The 18,051-nt window shown below is 50.8% G+C and overlaps 9 protein-coding genes across 9 annotated transcripts; 5 read left to right on the top strand and 4 right to left on the bottom strand.

The window, feature by feature from the left end:
- Window positions 1-507: 507 nt before the first annotated feature.
- On the top strand, window positions 508-1,164 carry N7458_008689 (uncharacterized protein; the record flags this gene model as incomplete). The annotated part of the gene is made up of 1 exon (XM_056912071.1): window positions 508-1,164. The coding sequence occupies one exon, from the start codon at window positions 508-510 to the stop codon at window positions 1,162-1,164; it is 657 nt and encodes a 218-aa protein (XP_056764897.1).
- Window positions 1,165-2,262: 1,098 nt separating this feature from the next.
- N7458_008688 (uncharacterized protein) lies at window positions 2,263-3,218 on the top strand (the record flags this gene model as incomplete). The annotated part of the gene is made up of 5 exons (XM_056912070.1): window positions 2,263-2,628; window positions 2,685-2,775; window positions 2,823-2,914; window positions 2,971-3,053; window positions 3,122-3,218. The coding sequence occupies 5 exons, from the start codon at window positions 2,263-2,265 to the stop codon at window positions 3,216-3,218; spliced, it is 729 nt and encodes a 242-aa protein (XP_056764896.1).
- A 925-nt stretch (window positions 3,219-4,143) lies between these two features.
- On the top strand, window positions 4,144-6,462 carry N7458_008687 (GNAT family N-acetyltransferase; the record flags this gene model as incomplete). The annotated part of the gene is made up of 4 exons (XM_056912069.1): window positions 4,144-4,555; window positions 4,640-4,829; window positions 5,571-6,018; window positions 6,250-6,462. 4 exons carry the CDS (start codon window positions 4,144-4,146, stop codon window positions 6,460-6,462), a joined length of 1,263 nt encoding a protein of 420 aa, XP_056764895.1.
- A 1,115-nt stretch (window positions 6,463-7,577) lies between these two features.
- N7458_008686 (D-2-hydroxyacid dehydrogenase family protein) lies at window positions 7,578-8,686 on the top strand (the record flags this gene model as incomplete). Its single annotated transcript, XM_056912068.1, has 2 exons — window positions 7,578-8,507; window positions 8,582-8,686. 2 exons carry the CDS (start codon window positions 7,578-7,580, stop codon window positions 8,684-8,686), a joined length of 1,035 nt encoding a protein of 344 aa, XP_056764894.1.
- Window positions 8,687-9,546: 860 nt separating this feature from the next.
- On the top strand, window positions 9,547-10,056 carry N7458_008685 (uncharacterized protein; the record flags this gene model as incomplete). The annotated part of the gene is made up of 1 exon (XM_056912067.1): window positions 9,547-10,056. The coding sequence occupies one exon, from the start codon at window positions 9,547-9,549 to the stop codon at window positions 10,054-10,056; it is 510 nt and encodes a 169-aa protein (XP_056764893.1).
- Window positions 10,057-10,452: 396 nt separating this feature from the next.
- N7458_008684 (uncharacterized protein) lies at window positions 10,453-11,244 on the bottom strand (the record flags this gene model as incomplete). Its single annotated transcript, XM_056912066.1, has 1 exon — window positions 10,453-11,244. One exon carries the CDS (start codon window positions 11,242-11,244, stop codon window positions 10,453-10,455), a length of 792 nt encoding a protein of 263 aa, XP_056764892.1.
- A 738-nt stretch (window positions 11,245-11,982) lies between these two features.
- Window positions 11,983-13,667, bottom strand: N7458_008683 (PEX11 domain protein; the record flags this gene model as incomplete). The annotated part of the gene is made up of 4 exons (XM_056912065.1): window positions 11,983-12,120; window positions 12,818-13,198; window positions 13,283-13,437; window positions 13,517-13,667. The coding sequence occupies 4 exons, from the start codon at window positions 13,665-13,667 to the stop codon at window positions 11,983-11,985; spliced, it is 825 nt and encodes a 274-aa protein (XP_056764891.1).
- A 499-nt stretch (window positions 13,668-14,166) lies between these two features.
- Window positions 14,167-15,497, bottom strand: N7458_008682 (F-actin-capping protein subunit alpha; the record flags this gene model as incomplete). Its single annotated transcript, XM_056912064.1, has 6 exons — window positions 14,167-14,518; window positions 14,585-14,722; window positions 14,780-14,832; window positions 14,897-14,986; window positions 15,060-15,152; window positions 15,441-15,497. The coding sequence occupies 6 exons, from the start codon at window positions 15,495-15,497 to the stop codon at window positions 14,167-14,169; spliced, it is 783 nt and encodes a 260-aa protein (XP_056764890.1).
- A 496-nt stretch (window positions 15,498-15,993) lies between these two features.
- On the bottom strand, window positions 15,994-18,049 carry N7458_008681 (uncharacterized protein; the record flags this gene model as incomplete). The annotated part of the gene is made up of 2 exons (XM_056912063.1): window positions 15,994-16,809; window positions 16,883-18,049. The coding sequence occupies 2 exons, from the start codon at window positions 18,047-18,049 to the stop codon at window positions 15,994-15,996; spliced, it is 1,983 nt and encodes a 660-aa protein (XP_056764889.1).
- Between the last annotated feature and the right edge of the window lie 2 nt (window positions 18,050-18,051).

Below are 18,051 nucleotides of genomic sequence, written 5' to 3'. Positions count from 1 at the left end.
CGTTGATTTGCTTCACTGGACAAGGGAATTGTTTGTCACTGAGCGGAGATCCGTATCGGGTACTGATTGGACCGAGACAGAGTCGGCGTGCATATACTTCTTGCGCCTCGTCCCATACGTTTGGCGTTCAGACCGCCCTGCTTAACCCAGGGTATTTCCTCCTCTTCGATTATGACCTCGGACTCTTGTTGACTTGTCTATCCTTCTATTTGAACCCGGGTAAACTCGAACTACTTCTCAAATTGAACGGCGCCTTTTCATGCATTCTCGTGAATAGCCCTCGGTGTCTCTAAAGTACACAGTCACGAATCAGCTGATCCGGCAGCTGCCTGCGTTGATTGGGTTCCTGTTGCGAGAAGTCTTGGTCCGTAAAATATTTTAGCCTTTGCCTGGTCTGGATCTTTCATTAAGTACCTCTTGTCGTCCCACAGCGCAGAATGAACGACCTTCCTAACATGTTGCTCTCTAAGAATTTTCCATCTCCTTCTGAACAAAGCTCCTTTCAATATGGTGTTTGGTTCTCACGACTCCGACCCCGATCGAAATTTGGATGATTCGGCCTTGGGGCTATTTGCATCTCACGACTTCGACTCTGCAGTGCCGTTATTTATGTCGGAAGCAAACAGCGCACGACTTGAGCAGACCGAGTCGATCGCTGATGGTGATTATCCAGTCGGATTTCCTCTCGTGGCAGTAGATGACAATTTTCAAGACTACCCCGATCGAGAGCATAGCTGGGCCAGCTTTGGACTCTCGCTTGATAGGCAATCTGACTGGATTGGCTACTCTCCCGATCCCGATCCACAAATCTGGTGGCCCGAAATGATTCATTCGTCTGATACTGGGGTAGAACCCGTCTTGGAGGAACTCACCCCATGGATCCCTTCATCGGCGTCATCGGCGTCATATTTCTCAGACTCTCCTCATTCATCCGTCGGGTGGTATCATGATACCAGCAGCTCCGGGATCCAGAAAAGGAAAGCCACTCGTGCCATGGAGCCAGTGAATGGGACTATCCCATCTGAATGCATGAGACAAATCAACCTTCTGCCAAGTCCGAGCAATGTAAATGTCCATAAAGATAATCCCGCGCCCGACATCACCATTGGTTATCCTGGGGATCAGACATGTCATTCACAGCCCCAGAGAGACCATTCTGAGTAAGTTTCTATCTTTGAACCGGTCACGTTGAAAAAGAAAATTGGAGTTTCTGATTCATATCTGTAGTTTAGGCCGATATCGTTGTGGCTGGGAGGGTTGCGCATCGTCAGGCAGCTTTCCAACAGAGTCTACATTGTGGCGGCACATTAAATCTACACATGTCAGCCCAAATCAATTCAAATGTCCTGATCCAAGTTGCAGGAAGTCATATGGACGAAGAGATAAAATGAAGACGCACATGCAAATGGTGCACGGCAAGTCTGGGTAGAAAGCGGGGATGGCGGCAGGGCTTAAAGACTAAGAAATAGGATCAGTTTGAAGTGTGATCGATAAGCAGCATAATTGCTCATTGGAGAGGCAATTGTGTTATTTGCGAAGCTGGTAGGTCAATAGCTCCATCTCTCACACATAGTCAATATTCTTTGACAATGTTTAGAGTGCCAGGAAGTCCGCAGCAGGCCTGCCATCTCTCACGAGCTATTTTTGTCGACAGGAAGGTCAGGAGATATTCTCAGTGTCTGTTAAGGATTAAAGATGACTAGTATTAGTGCCCTAAGTTGATCAAGAAATGTACAGTCAATGCTTTGAAAAATAACATAGTCATGTATGCTACGTATGTAAGAGTGATTGCATTTGGAAATCCGAGTTCTCATGGTACGATCAAGTCCCCATAGGCCCAAACTTCAGGCAGGGCCCGACCCTGTCGATCACAATCTCAACCCTGGAAAAGCGGGACATATCCACAACCCTATCGCACCAATCTATCAATCCGGGTTGGAGGCGATGGATGAACAGGCCAATCCAAAACAAATACCCGCACGTAGACAAGGTTTGATGGCCTCTTGATATGACAAAACAAGCATCATATCGACAACAATAGTGGGCCTCGGCCCATCCAGGCTGTATGCATGGACTGGGAGATATTTGCTGTAGCACATTACCAGGTCCTCCTCAGGGGGGCTAGTGGTAATCGCTTCCGTCGGAACTTTATAACAAGTGAGCCCAGATCCCCCTTGGATCGTGGCTGATCGGATGTATTTGGCAGATCACCCGGTAGTTCATTCTCGAGTGCAGCAGAGATACGAGTAATCAACCTGCGAAATGCTTGGTGGGATCCGATTCTACTGCTTGGCGATATTCGCCATCGCCTCTGGTCTGTTCTTTCAACAAGTCAACGGGCAGAGTGTGCCACCAGGGCAATGCGCCACAGGCGTACATGCCATCATGGCCCGTGGACAAGCGGCGACTGGGGAAACGGGATTCGATCCGTTGAATGTCATGATCTCCCTGCAAGATCTCATCCTGAAACAGATTCCTGGCTCGACAAGTCTCGGACTACCTTATCAGTATGGTGCACAGGATAAGTTCGTCGCCGTGCATGATGGAGCGCAGATGCTGCAGAACTACGTGACTAGCTATGTGGCCAGTTGCCCAAAGTCCAGGATTGTCGTCGTGGGGTACTCATTGGTGAGTTAGGGTATTCTTCGTGGTCGAGGAAGACGTTTGAACTTACGACAAATCAGGGAGCTTGTCTCGCAATGGATGCAATTTGTGGAACATCCTCTCTTGGATTAATTCCAGTGACGGCACTTGACAGCAAATACTCCTCCAACGGTATGACTCGAAGCTCAAATTTTACCCAAATTCTAGACGCTAAATAGCATGGGCAGTGATCGGTGTAATCGCATACGGTGACGAGACCTATGTTCCTCTACAGCAATGGAACGTGGGCACTTGCGATATTGGACTTGGGGTAAGTGGCAGGAATCCTTGCTAGAGCTGTTGACCTGTATTGACACTTACTGGTAGCTGTTCCCCCGTCTCGCCCCTTGGACATGTGAGCCTTTTGCTGCATCTATTCACAGTTATTGTGATATTGGCGATAATCAGTGGTTAGTAATAAGACGAACCCTTCCTCGGCCTAAGGCTCTAGTCTAACCACATATTTGTTGCTTCATAGTTGTTCGCCATATCCACTTGATAACAATGCAGCTCATCATGCTTATGTGGCCAAATACGACCAGGACGTGGTGGACTTTATCAAATCACGCTTGTGATTTTCGCGCGGCAGTGACGAGAGTCAAGCGCTGGGCTCATAGGCATCAGTCGAAGGGGGAAGTGGGCGAAACGGCCACTCTCAGATAGCGTATCTACCAAATGGGCTTGGTTAGACCGAAGAAGGGTCACAGCCGTGATCTCGATTGTTTTCCTTCAAACTGAGCTTATCTGTCAAGAAACTCACAAGAGCCTCCCTAAAGATTCGGAACTGAGCTACTGGACGGTGATTATCGTCTCTCCAGTCTCAAGTGCTGTTTTGTTTACACAAGTTCCTATTGATTCCCTGAATCGTTAGCCACTGCACTTTCTTTTCGATGAGTCAACCCATAACTCATGTCTATTCGGTCTTCTTAAGTTGTCAAAATGCTTATATTATTACTGGCGCTCCTGAGAATCCAAGCCACAAAGTAATGACCCATGCGACATTTCCAACCTATTAGTCTGTGTCGCCTTCGCGCTTTCTAAATGCAGGAGACCAGCCTTACGCTCAATCACTTCTGACCCTCACGCGAGCCCTTGCGAACTCCAGGGCTGCCTAGCACCATGCACAAGGCCCTCGGCATTTGAATTTAGTGGGGGTCAGAGTATAGAAGATGGCGCCTATGCAGGTCTTCATCGTTTTCAAGTCACGGTAAACAGATTATTTGCCGTGTGGTTGAAACCTCTGCAAGAATTTGATAATCAGAATTTACTTTCTGGATCTGAAACAGTTTTTGCCCACTACAACCAAATGGCGGTCCTGTTGTGTAGCAGCACTAAGTGCGCCCTAGCGAGTTAGTCAACTTCCCGAAAGAGTCCCCGCAATGACTCGACTTTCCCAAGAACGACAATCTTACCCATTGGATCATCTCATTTCCTGACCCTTGAACCTCTCACCCTTGCCTTTTTACTACTCCTTGAAAATACCGGATAGACAATCTCACCATGGCATATCAAGTCCAATACGCCGAAGAAGGCGACGCACCCGGCCTCGCGCAAATCAACACCCTCAGTTTCGAAGGCCGAGGCCTATTACCGCAACTCTTCCCGGAGGCCACCCAGGATGCCATCCAAGCCTATAAATCCATGTACACGATGAAGCATTTCGCCAATCCCCAGATGCATGTCCTCAAGGTCAACGATCCAAGCAGCGGGGCTACAGTAGGCTATGCTCGATGGCACATTCCCGAATCGCTATCTCCGCGAACGAATGTGCCCGTCTTGAGTGAAAAGGCTCAAGAAGCCGCGCGAGATCCGGTTCAATTTGCGCCCCGCCCGATGAATGAAGCACTCTTCGGAGCATTTAGGACTTTACTAGAGGAATCTCGCAAGAAGTACCTTACGGAGAAAGATATGAGTGAGTGACTCCCTATAACCCTCAATAATCCCCAATCTAGTCGCATTTTGTGTGTTTTGTTGAAGTGATGATTAACTCGGACAGTGCTGGACTTGCTAGCCACTCTACCAACCCATCAAGGGCGCGGAATTGGGTCGACCCTTTTGCGATGGGGGACATCCAAGGCAGATGAATGGCAGGTACGCATTTACTTGGAGGCCACGGGGGAGGGCTATCCGGTATATGTCAAGCATGGATGGAGGCCCGTTGAAGAGGTGCATCTTGATCGGGAGAAGTATGGTGGACAAGGTCGAGAGACATTTATGTTGATGATTCGAGATCCGAAGCCTTTACACTAGTGCGGTGGGGGGAATCAAAGGATTGGAGAGATGATGCTTTCCCTGGCGACTGTTCGTAGATGGTAGAGTGTACATACCATGACCAATGACGACAAATCACATGAAGAATAGTGTATCTATGGCAGGGGACCACCCACACGTATTTTAATATAGTTCTTACAACTGATCAGTTCAGGACATGAGCGTGAGACTGACGCCCAAATTTTTGAAAGTCAAAATCCTCCTCTTTGGGGGCTATAATTCTCTAATGTTCATAGAGAGCGCTATTAAATGCGACTCGCTTCCCGAGATATCATCCTCCAGGATTTCATCAGCCAAGAAAGAAAGAGAGAAAGATTAAAAAGAGGCTTTCTGCTCTGTGGTGCATTCTTCACAAATTATCTCCTCATTGCTGGCCATTCTGGTCGTGTTGACCATCACCGATGCTCGTTCTCTTCCCACCAGTTCATCCTTCTCGCAGGTCAAATGGGCCAAATGCCCACCGAGTTTTGGTGATCTTGGCTCTTGGTTTGACTATGAATCTCTTATGGTACCAATTGACTAAGATAATCCGGATGACGAGAAAGTCCAACTTGCAATGCTACGCCATAATGCGTCAACCCCGGAGCAAGGAATTGGCAGTCTGCTCTTCAACCGCGGTGGAGCAGGCTATAGTTCAGCTCCATATGTTCGAAAAGGCCGTTGACCTATTTGGGTGAGGAAGTTTCGGATCGTTTCGACATTATTGGTCTTGGTCTCCGTGGTATTGGCATAAGTTCTCCCATCAAATGCGATCCCGAATACGAAAACCAGCGTGTATCTCTCTGGCCGTCCAACCAGACAGAACTTGACGCTTTGATCAACAAGTATGCAAACTTCGGAGAGATTTGTCCTAATATGACTGGACCCTTGGTGGAACACATGGATCCGGTCAGCGCTGCCAAGGACATTGAAGCAATCCGCCAGGGATTCGGCGACGAAAAGTTGAACTATCTTGGCCTGTCGTACGGGAACTTGATAGGTCAGACATACGCCGAAAATTTTCCCCAGAACATCCGTACGTTGGTTCTCGATGGAAACATGGACCACAGCACCGATCTTATTTCATACCTTACCGTCAAATCATCCACCTATGAAAGCGAGCTGGTTCGGTTTACGGAGTGACGTGGCGAAAGCAAAGAGTGCCCATTCAATGGGACTTCAGCCGACATTCTCAAGATCTAGGATGATTCGGTTGGGCAAGCAGACAAGACGCCCCTCCCTGCACCTTGATGCAAAGCCAATAGCACCTGTCGAGCAGACGTGACCGGTTCAGAAATCCGAAACAATGTCAACTCGCTGCTCTTCTTCAAGTCTGGGTATTTCTAAACCTGGAAGAAACTCGGTGAAGCCCTGTATGCTGCCACCAAGGGAGATCCATCTGGACTTTCCGACACACTGGCCTTCAGTTCTTCGTCGACATCTTTCCAGGGTCAGCCCGTCAGTCACCTTGACTGGGACCACCCCGAGGCTTCTCTTGTCGGTCTCCAGTACCAGGACGAACTCGCCGGCACCATGTTGCCACATGTCAAGACTGGCGATGATGGATAGATTAAGTGTATAGGATGGCCCTTCCCTGCGGTCAACAAAAGTGCACAGAGCGAATATCACCGGGGCACCGCTCCTGGTTAACTCACAGTTTGATCCATCATGCTCATATACCTGGGCCAATAGACTGCGCGATCAGATCAGGAACAGCACTCTTCTCACGCGGAAGGGTGATGGTCATACCTCATACTTGGTGGTTGGCGAAGCGAGGGCCATTGCAAACAATTACTTTGTCGACTAGACTGTCCCCGCCCGACGACACTATTGTCAACAGTCGATGGGCTTCTCAGCCCTACCTTGAATGTTGTATACTCGGAATGTTAAACAAACTAGAGAAGGTGACCTCGGTGTCCTGGTTCCTGAGTGTTTCCTGTTGGAGAAATAGAAACGGAGTAGTGGAAAATGGCAGAGCAGTGTCTACTATAACTAACAGAGCATGGACTTGTCGGGAGCAATTGCTCTATTGTAGTCAACCTTTTTAGTAGTGATACTCACTAAAGAGACGTTCTTGTATACAGAGCACTACCAAGTCTGTCGTACTTGCTAACGGGGTAGTTCCATGCTGTTGGGTTTGCCTCCCGTTTCCTCCTTCCTACAACTGCCTCATGAGAGTCAGTTGCTTACCTCTGCAAGACTTGATCTGTTACGGTCAAAGAATAGCTACTCTCCTTATCCCACTTGGCTGCGTGAGATACCTGATACCTCCTGAGTGCCTCGGTTTCTCTCGTGTCATCCTTCGGACCTCCTTCTCGGCAAAGACCTCGGCCGCCCGGACGGAGTATATCCGACTGGAGCACGACATCTCCCACTGAGTGACGAATATCGTATAGAGTTGCACGTTATTTATGAATAATTGACTACAGATTGAATTTCTAGCCCTGTATTCAAGCTTTTGCACCGCCGATTCAAGTCACTACTGACTCAACTCCCAGAAACTAACTACCGTCCGACGCTGCTTCTTCCCCACAGGCGGGGTTACACTCTCTCCAGAAGAGGAGACTCTCTACATTAATCCAATCGTCTTACCTCCACCCACTTCTCTCTCTCTCTCTCTCTCTTTTTATTACCAGCTTCATCTCCATCTCTATAGTCGCTTCTTCCTACGATTCCCTCCCACCATGACCTCCAAACCCAAATTCGCCATCCTCGACGACTACCAAGACATTGCCCGCGGGCATTTCGCTCACCTCCAAGACCGCGTCGAGATCACCAGCTTCCCCGAAACCCTCGATCCCCGCAATCCAACACAACGAGATGCCCTCGTCCAACGCCTCCTCCCCTTTGACATCGTCCTCGCCATGCGCGAGCGCACCCCCTTCGCTGCATCAACCATCACCGCCTTACCCAACCTGAAACTTCTCTTGACCACCGGCACCCGGAACCTCGCTCTCGATCTCGACGCGCTAACCCAGCATGGCGTCGCTGTCGCAGGAACCGAGGGAAGACCACCGGGCGTCAACTCCACCGTGCAGCATACGTGGGCGTTGATCCTGGGACTGGCGCGACATATCGCTCGGGACGATGCGGCGGTTAAAGCGGGCGGGTGGCAGGGATCCCTCGGGATGAACCTCTCGGGGAAAACCCTCGGTCTACTCGGACTGGGCAAATTAGGATCGCAGGTGGGCAAGATTGCCGTGCAGGCATTTGGCATGACCGTCCTCGCATGGTCCACCAATTTGACCCAGGACAAAGCCGACGAGCAGGCTCGGGCGCATGGTCTCCCGGCCGGCAGCTTCGCGGTGGCCCCCTCCAAGGCGGATTTCTTCGCGCAGGCGGATATTCTCTCGGTGCACAGCGTTCTCTCCGATCGCAGTCGCGGGATTGTCGCGGCACCTGATCTGGCTCAGATGAAGCCGCAAGCGCTGATCATTAATACCTCGCGTGGCCCGTTGATTGACGAGTCCGCCCTGTTGGAGACGCTACGGGCCGGTCGCATTCGTGGGGCGGCGCTCGATGTGTTTGATCCAGAGCCGTTGCCGTTGGCGAGTCCCTGGCGCACGACGGCGTGGGGTCAGGAGGGGCGGAGTGAGGTGCTGTTATCTCCACATGTGAGTCGTCCATTGGTATTGAGTACAAGTACGAGTATTATTCAGGTTATGGCATGATGCTAATCTCTTTGTAGATGGGGTATGGAGAAGAGGATCTGTTGCATGGATGGTATCGGGAAGTGGCGGAGAATCTGGAGCGATGGTTGAATGGAGAAGCGTTATTGAGGAAGATGAATTGATTGTAAAAATAAATCGAGGATGTATAGTGAGGATGATTATGAAGACTAGGATCAAGATCAATATGACGAGAGTCCGTTTGCATGTGAACGGAGATGCTTTCCGTTTCCAGATTCTCCAGTCAACCGGGAACACGGTTCGTTACATGTGCAACCCGATCGGCCGCTAGAAGATTCCTAGTGCGATCCGCCCGGAGAGCCTAATGAGTTTAGTTTAGTTTCATGGGTTGAGTGATGTTGATCTTGGGTGGGTTCTCCGTAGTCCCTGGACGAGTACTAGTAGTAGTACTCCGTACATCGTACAGGACTACTCCGTCATGGACCTCGTTCCTGGACGGTTTGCCTCGGCCTAGCGGGCGTCCGAGGAGAACCGGGAAAGGACGAGACGCTTGGCTTCGAGATCCTGGACGGGCGACAGTCATATGCTATAATGACAGCTAAAAAAGAAGACTAGCATTTTTGCGGACAGCCGGAAGAATAATATAATCCAACAGGTACAGATTCTCCTCATCCTATGCCCCCCGGTACTCGGTCCCTCTGTCCGGTTAGTATACCCCAGGGGTATACAACGAGTAAACAGTAAACACTGGCAAAGTAAATCAATCTACGTGATGGCCTGAAACTCGACCCCACTGGGTCAAAAGTCAATCGCCCTCGGTTGAAGGGGGAAGAAGAAGAAGATGAAGGAATAGGGCCAGGGCCACGTATAAATGCCATGCCCTCCATCCGTCATCACCAATTGCCCTGTTTCCGTCTACTGCCATAACCTCCCACTCCAACTATCCCCAACTTCCTATACAACTCCTACTTCCTACTTCCTACTTCCTACTTCCTACTTCCTACTTCCTACTCTCCTCCAGACAATGCCTTCTGCAGACCCTATTCCCACCCCGGTCCCCGTCACCGAATCCCTCCCGACTCATCCCGATCGCCTGCGCGTCAATCGCAGCCCCAAAGCCTTTGGCAGCGGCGCCTACTCGCTCGTCGACCTCCCCGCGGGCGCCGTCTTCGCCTCCATCACAGGCACCAGCCCTGGCCGCAAAGCCTACACCAGCGTCCAAACCGGACGCGACACGCACATCGAGCTCAACTCCGACCTAGTCTACTGCAACCACTCCTGTGCCCCCTCCCTAGTCTTCGACATGGCCCGCATGGAAGTGCGCGTCGGGGACGACAAGCCGCTCAAGGTCGGCGATGCCTTGACCTTCTTCTACCCCAGCTCCGAGTGGGAGATGGATCAACCGTTCCAGTGTACCTGCGGGGCTAGTGAATGTCGGGGATGGATCTCGGGGGCGAAGACCATGTCTGCGGACGAATTGGATGGGTATTGGTTGAATGGGCACATTGCCGAGTTGTTGAACGAGCGCAAGTGATGGGAGACGAGGAGAAGAGGAAAAGAATGTTGGTGGGGGGGGGGGATGATGATGGTGCAATGAAGCCGTGGGGGCAGGTCCCTCGACATTGTCTGGAAGAGTCCTATATATACACATTTTTATACCAAAAAGAAGATGGAATAGAAGATGGAATAGAGATAGATACCAGTGGATTCAAATGATACCAGCAGGAATGCTTGATTTCTACTCGACATTCGTAAAATGCCTCTCTAGTTTCAATTGCCGACGCAAAGAACTAGATCTTGTTCATAGGTCCAAATCAATTCAATTCAGAACGAATCACTAAGCTATACAATCTGGAAAATCAAACATGATACAATGCATAATCACTCATAATCATAATCATCCCAAAGTCCACGATACTCTCCTAATTCTTCAAGGCCCGCCACTCGCAACCCCGGCAATCACCATCATCTGAACCATCCGGCGCCGATCAATCTCTTTCTTCAACATGGCCAAACACGTCGCAATCACCACAGACTCGTCAATCTCATGCACCCGGAGTGCCTCCTCATCCATCTGCAAAGTGCCCCCATTCCCCGCAGAACACCGCGATGTCTGCGGTGTCCGAGTCTCCGCGCATCGAGAAAGCTGCGCCAGACGACGCTGCGATGACTGCACTGCCTTATGATCCCCCTTCGAGTGCTCTACCACACTCAGGATGAGCAAATTGACTTTGCGACCATCAGGACGTTTCTCTTTCGCATAAGACCATCGCAGCTCACTTCCCGAGGGGGTAGTAAAGCTGATCGATCGCGAAGTCCAATTCCCCTTGAGCTGTACCACCTCAGGATCCTCACTAGATGTCTGCAACAAATGCAACACGGGATCTCGATTCGGACCGAAAAAGTACTCCGTGCGAATCACATCGCCGAGTTTATAGTTGGACAGCACACTATTGCCGGACCAGAGCCGGTCGCGGGTGGAGACGTATGCCAGTTGGCCGTCGGGATGGGTGATGTCAATTTCGAGTTGGCGGTTTGGAAGAGGAAGCCTGAAACAACCGACGCCTCGGGCGTCGATGAGGAGGGTTTTGTCAGGGTGGAAGGGGGATTGATCGTTGAGTGTACAAAGGGTGCTCGAACTACTTGCGGATAGAGAGGTGCGAGCCTCTTTCTCCGAGTAGATGAGGTCGGATTTGGTGGTCAGTGTAGTAGTAGAAGACATGATGAGATTGAATTTGAAATGGAACTTGGGAACTTGTTCTACACAGCACAGTGATCTCGTTCCCCTTATATACTTGATCAATTCATCCCATCTCAACTTCATGGTTCAACTGCGGATACGAGACTTGCCTAATCGGGACGGACAACCGTTGGATTCTCCTCAGCGGTATGAAGTGCTGACTTGCCGTGAACATCATTCGTCTGACATCTACCCTTGTTGTGTGATTGGTACAATACTCTTTTGCTTTTAGGACTCTTCTCGTATTGAGCCTCGCTTTGTGGCGCAGCCCCGTGCCCGATGACCTCCTGTGACCCAATGACGGTAGTTAAGCCCTTCGATAAAATGTTCCATGACCATCATCGAGCTGTCGCCACATTGTACAGGGCTTTATTAGTGTCCAAAAGCATAACCATAGACATTCTTCGCGCCCTGGTTTGAGTCAACGTCAACACTATACACCACTTCCTTACAATCACTTGAAATGATCCAACGTGTAGTTACGAGTACGGGAGTTGAGATCGGTTTGCTTCTACTCGTCTCAGGGGCCTTGTCCTGGTATCTAGTATTGCAGTGCATCAACTAGCAAATTAATTGGTCCAACCTAATCATTAGACGCTGTTAAATATCCCGAAGTCTTATTGAACTTATCCTAGCTTGGAGTCTAGTGATACTTGGAGTGTTGGGCCATGCATCTCACAAGCCCCCAGCTCGATATTCCTAAACGGATATTGAATCTGATCAAACTCGCTCATGTAGCATATTTCCCAGCCGCCTTATATACAACTGGGCTTGTGGTTTAGTGGTATAATACTCCCTTAGCATGGGAGTGGTCCGGGGTTCGATTCCCCGCGAGTCCAGCTTAACTTTTTGCCTTTTCTCGGGCCCTAGCTAGCATGGGCTAGGGAGTGTTCTTTTTGTCGGGCATTGAGCTTGGTTGCTGAATAGGTGGGAATGAAGCATGTCCCTCGGACAAACCGCAAACTTAGTGTAGTAATGGTTCGTGCAAATAAATCTATGGTATCACGCTTCTCTTTTTGTCTAACACAACAAGGGCATACTAGGCATTCTTTACTTAGGACTCAATTGGTCTCCTTTGGGGAGATCCACACGGAATGAATATAGGATGGACAATTGAAATCCCTTTTTTTACGTGGGATTAAAAATAACTCTTGTGGGAGTGTTACGCTTTATCCCGGGTCGAATTCTCTTATAAACGCGGTTGACCAAGCGCGTTTGCTGGAGAACAGCAGTTTCGCGAATATCTGCTTCACCCTGTCGTGGACTAAGAGATTTCATGTAGATTAGTATGTGGAAATTGTGCTGGACCTATGTTTAAGTTCTGCCAGGGATTCTGAATGACGGGATTGGAAGGTCCGCGACCTAATTCGAAGAAATCTTGTTGGAACCTAGCGGTCCGCAAGTGTACCCGGAGATATATCTTCGTGATGCAAGCTGACATTGCATCTGCTGGCACTAACTCTAGATCCAACAACAATTCTCACTCATCTATGATCTAAATTTATATATATATAGCTGGACGTCTACTATGTACCCTCAGCCTCCGAAATCACACTCTTTTCCAAATCTCCCGACCAGTCAGGACAGTGCTCAGCACCATGGTAAGCCCAATCACCAAGTTTCCCGTGGGCACCCAGCCCAGAAGGGTGATAGGAAGAAACAAGTCGCAGCCATCAACCACAATCTGCCTCACCAAAGCGACAGTCTCGGGGGCGTTAGCCTTCTCATTGGTAACGGGCTTAGCCTTCTCATTCTCAGGCTTAGCGCCGTCCTTCTTCTCGTCCTTTGCTTTGGGTGACGGTTCAGCAGATGCCGAGAAAAGCAAGCCATAGACTGATCCCAGGAGTGAAAAAGATAAAGCATAGAACCAGAAGGTGTTTGCCTCCTTCATGACCCGTCCTTCCCAAGGGACGAGATAAACGTCCATGGCGTGGAGCTGTATTGTAGGCATTAGCCGGGATACGCAAGACAGGGGAAAAAAGGAAAGAAAAACTCGTCTCCAAAATACAGATTCACTTACGATAGTCAAATCCTCAAGCAGAAAGTACAGTCCAAAGCAAGTCCATTTGGCCAGATCGATCCAGCCAGGCACAGAGCCCATCCCACCATTGCTGAGCAACGTAGAAACGCGATGGAAGGACTCGATGAATCCGAAGAAACGGAAGAACCGTCGAGCTAATCGAAGATTGCAGTTAGCATCTACTAACCTCTGTGACCAAGATAGACGACAGCATATAAGACTCCCAGCACGTACTCAGCGCCAATTGCAACTTGGCAGTGGTAAATCGGACTGCGGTACTCCCCACACTAAACACCGCGGCAATCTGTGCCAGGGACTGGATTAGACGGAGTGTCTTCTCCAGTCCGGCGCCAGAACTCAAGAATCGGTTCAAGTGCGCAACCATCTTCAGGCTAACAATATGTACAACGCTGCGAAAGACAAAGGACGAATTGCGAGGGGTTTGTTGAGCTGAAAAAGGGAGACAACGCATCCCGCTGAAGATCCCGATGGATCCATCGGGCATTTGCTTATTCATCCCAGTCACCGCTGGGCGACGGAGGCTACAGTTTCCTCATTCGACTTAGAATGGCCTGTTCTGGATAATTGCATCGATTCTTTCGACAAATACTTATCTTGATTGGCTGGTCACGGTTGAATTTCCTGATCGTAGTGGGCTGGCTTCAATACGCAAGAATGCAGGCATCACTGATGGACAGAATGCTTTATTGTAGGATCTAATGTGCTCTTAGATCTGATCTTGTAGAAACTAGACGAACAAGAACTAGAAAACAACCGTGGATGTGCAAGAACTATGTATATCGATTCATCAGGCCCGCCTATGGAATAAATTGCGTCCAACGCTCAGAATTGCACTCGCTCATCTCACGATTCACTCCATCGAACTACCGTCCCTTGCCACCAGAAATATCCTGACCCAGCCGGTATCCGCCAACCTTCTCCCACTCCACCTTCTGGCGGGTAATGGGCAGCTGTCTCCGCAGCCCCTTGAATGCACCCTCGGCCATGCGCACGAACGCGCGGTTCAATTCCTCCTGGTAGTCGCGCTCCGCGGTAGCAGTGCGGGAGATGATGGACTCGGCGGTGACGGAATTGATGGGGATCTTGACGGGCTTGGTGGTGTTCAGAGCGACGTTGCCGTCTTCGTAGTAGTGTACATCGACGTGGATCTTGCCCGTCACGGTTGTGGACGAGGAGGAGACGGGAACTTGGTAGATGGCACGGAATCGGCCGTTCCTAAGAAACAGATGGAGGGTTTAGCTCATGTTCTCGGGGTGAGCTTCAAAGTCAAGATAGACTCACCAGAAGTTGTTAGGAGAGTATCGGTTCGCGACCAGAAGGATTGCGATGGCAGAGTCGTTCTCGATGGGATAGACACCATACGAGCAGTTAGGGTAGTGCTCCTTAGCATGAATGCCTAGTGACTTGAGCAGCGATTTACTAAGGACCTCGATTAGCGGGAACTGCAGCGGTTTGATCGATGCTCTTCATGCTCACATCAGATCGGCATTCTGTGATTCCAAAGGCGATGACTGCGCATTTGAGGCGATCTTTGCAATGCAAATAGTAAGCTTTCAATGCTATGGTGGTCTTGTCTGGATCCTCCTCGCTCACCTGTGTAGTATGGTCGATCTCGAACGAGGTCTGGCTCTCCGAATCGAAATAGCGGTTGCCCTCCACCTTGTTAAATTCACTGACAATCACCTTCAAAATGACAAGGTTAGTATTCAAGAGGCTCGGGGGTCGCGCGGAACAACATAATCAAGCACGGTCGCACCTCCTGGCTCGAGCCTGGTAGCTTCACCGTAGCGAGCTGGCTCTCATTGTATCGCTCAAAAGCAGGGGCGAGCGAAGAAAGGATATCGCCCTCCTCGGACGTCAGCGCTTGCACATCTATAACCGGACGCGAGGCTCAGCAAGAGAACACGAATGAATCGGGAGAGGCGGGTGTTTGTTGACAGGTAGTTACGGAGGCCAGGACCGTGTCCAGGAGAAGGGAGAGTTCATACCGGCAACGACATCGGCGAGCTATCATCGAAGGAACCCACTGTTAGCTTAGATCGAGGTATTTGAAGGGACACACTGCTTGAGGGGAGGGGCAGCATAGGCAGAGGGGTAATCCGGGGGGAAGGTCTTAGAGTGTGACCTGCATACATACCTCGCCGGGCGGGGCGCCTTCAATGAAGGCAGATGCAAGCTCAATGGTGGAAGCCATACTGCAAAGAGTGGAAGCAGTACAGGGAAATGTTAGAGATGACGATGGAGGGAAGTCCGCAGCTGTTTGGAGTGGAGGACCCAATTGAGCTTGGGGGGCCGGAGACGATCCGCACGTGTTTTGGCCGCGTTGGAGTCTCCGCTCAGCTTGGCGGGAGATTCTCTGGAGTACGTATCCGTACTGTTTTTGATCGCTGTCCATGATTTCCACGTTATGATTTGGTATGATTATTTTTCCAGGTACAGAATGAACAAATTTTCTACTTCTAGACATTATAGTTCATATGATAAATGATGATATTAAGGTATCTCGAAGCTGCAGATTGTGGATCTCATCCCTCTGAACGCCACGCCAAAAAAAACAAAGAGAGGAAGAAGAACCGAATGATAAAAAAGACTTAATAACCCGCAACAAAGCCGTAATATCCCTCATAATTGCGTATTAAGAATGTCATAATGGAGTTCAATGTCCGAATAAGCAGCCCCGGGCTGATCTCTCATTCGATGCTCATGTTCATAAACCCATCGCTGGCTTCGGTCATGCCTTGCAATCCCACGCGTTTCGTGGTGGCAGCGTGAAAGCTGGTTCGATTGCCATTACTAACATTACTAGCATTGCCAGTACCACCAGCGTTGCCGCTGCCGGTACCATTCTCACTAACAGGACGCTCAGAAAATGGTGGCCCTAGCTTGGACGGAGGGCCCCAGATATTGGGTCCGTTGGTATCGACAGTGGAAGAATGGTTCAGCACTGGACTGCTTTGAGCACTCACACTAGGCGAGACAGCTCGCCGTTTGAAGAGATTCGGATCAAAATCATCATCCCGACGTCGCTTGCGACAAATTTCGCCAATCGCAGTCATACCGGGCGCATGTGGGGTGGAAGATCGCGAGCGCTGCTTGGAGTCGGTTGTAGACCCCAGTGTTGTGGAGGGAGTCATATCCATGGCGATATCTTCGTCCGCAGCGAACGGGGCACCACCTTGACGCGTTGGAGGTGGCGTACGATAGCGCCCATCGAGGGAGTTCCAGAATCCCACTCCGCCAGAATGGCGGCTGGCATGCTTGCTGAAGCTGCTGGCCAGAGGGGTTGTTACTTCAGACTTGGCAGCGGTGGCAGTTGGATCGATGTCCGAAGTGTGGACCGGCTGAGATGGTTGGAGCGATGGGAAGGCACTGAGCGTGGGCGATGTCTCGGGCTCAGTATCGCGGACCTGCCGGATGACTTCTGCTTCCCGTTTCATGTCACTGTCGACGGGTGCAACCTCCTCCATCAAAGCGGCCCGAATGCGGGCGAAAGTTTTGGTCTTGGGCTGTACGTGACAGGATCATTAGCATGAAGGGCAACGGAGAAAATGAAAGGCACCCAAAATAGATTTTACTCACCAACAGACTCCCTCGTCGGGTGACTGCACGTCGAATCACACCAAGTGGTCCACCATCGGAGTGCGATACAGCAGTGGGACTGCCTCCCCTCGGGGCACGACTCTCGCCGTCATCACTGAGATCGGATAGTCGGAGATCTCGCGTGCCCAAGCTCAAACTCTCTCGTCGAGAATGAATCGAATGTCTGGGAGCAAAATACCCAGCCGTTGGGTTCTCGACGCTCTTCATAACTGGAGGAGAATGAGGCCCAGGACTAGGCTTGGAGCTGTTCCCACTAGCACTGCTTGAGCTGTGACGGCTACGTCCCTTTCGGAACCGGGCCCGCTGGAAGCTCATCAGGCTGGCTGCAGCTTGGGAGTACCCACCCATCCAGTCGTTCCCAGGACTCTGAATAGTACCCGTTGCAAAAGGGCTGGGTCCGCTACCCATTCGCGCCGCCTGCGGCGTACTGAGCATCACATCATCCCGGTCCCCCATCATGGCATCCTCGTCGTCTTCACTGCTACTCGTGTCGGACTCCATCATGTTCACGCTCGAGACCGAGCTCGAAATCGCTGTTCGGTCTGCGGGGCCAGACGTTGAGAAAGGCGGAACTGAAGTCAGACCAGGCGAACTGCGTCGCTGCGGGATCATCATTTCGCGCCCTCCAACCGTCGGGGAGGAGTCCGGGGACGACTCTGCAAGAGTCGAATGGTGAAGATTTGTGCACGCGCGCGAGAAGTCAAGACCACGAGAGCGCCGTGGAAGCACGGAACCGGGGGACCCATACGTGATTTGGGAGGAGTCAAGCTTGGGGGAGAGAGGAGCACGGCTGAAAATCGAGGGCGACGCGGAGGCCTTTGCGGAGAGGTTCAATGAGAGGTTCGGGTGGTGCAGGTTCGACCTGCTGGGGGTGGCTGGTAGAGATGGAAGTACGCTGTCGTCTTTGCTGGGAGGACGACTCAAGTCTCCCGTGGCGGGTTGAGGGGTGGATGTGGGTTTCGTGGCATCGGATAAGGAGCGCGACTTTGGCGAGCGCGACACAGACTCGCGGTGGGCGAAGGGCGTTTCCGAGTGTGTTTGTGCTTGGGATTGGGATTGGGATTGGGATAGTTGCTGGGTGAGCTTGCTTTCGAACGCGTGGGCGGAGGAGCTGCGCCCAGGCACCGAAGGCCGGACCTGCGCCATTC

This window comes from Penicillium daleae (genome assembly GCF_028827525.1).
Source record: "Penicillium daleae strain IBT 16125 chromosome Unknown utg000007l_segment0_segment0, whole genome shotgun sequence".
Classification (NCBI taxonomy): Eukaryota; Fungi; Ascomycota; class Eurotiomycetes; order Eurotiales; family Aspergillaceae; genus Penicillium; species Penicillium daleae.
The sequence above is the reverse complement of the archived record's forward strand: the minus strand, read 5'-3'. Positions and strand labels throughout refer to the sequence as shown.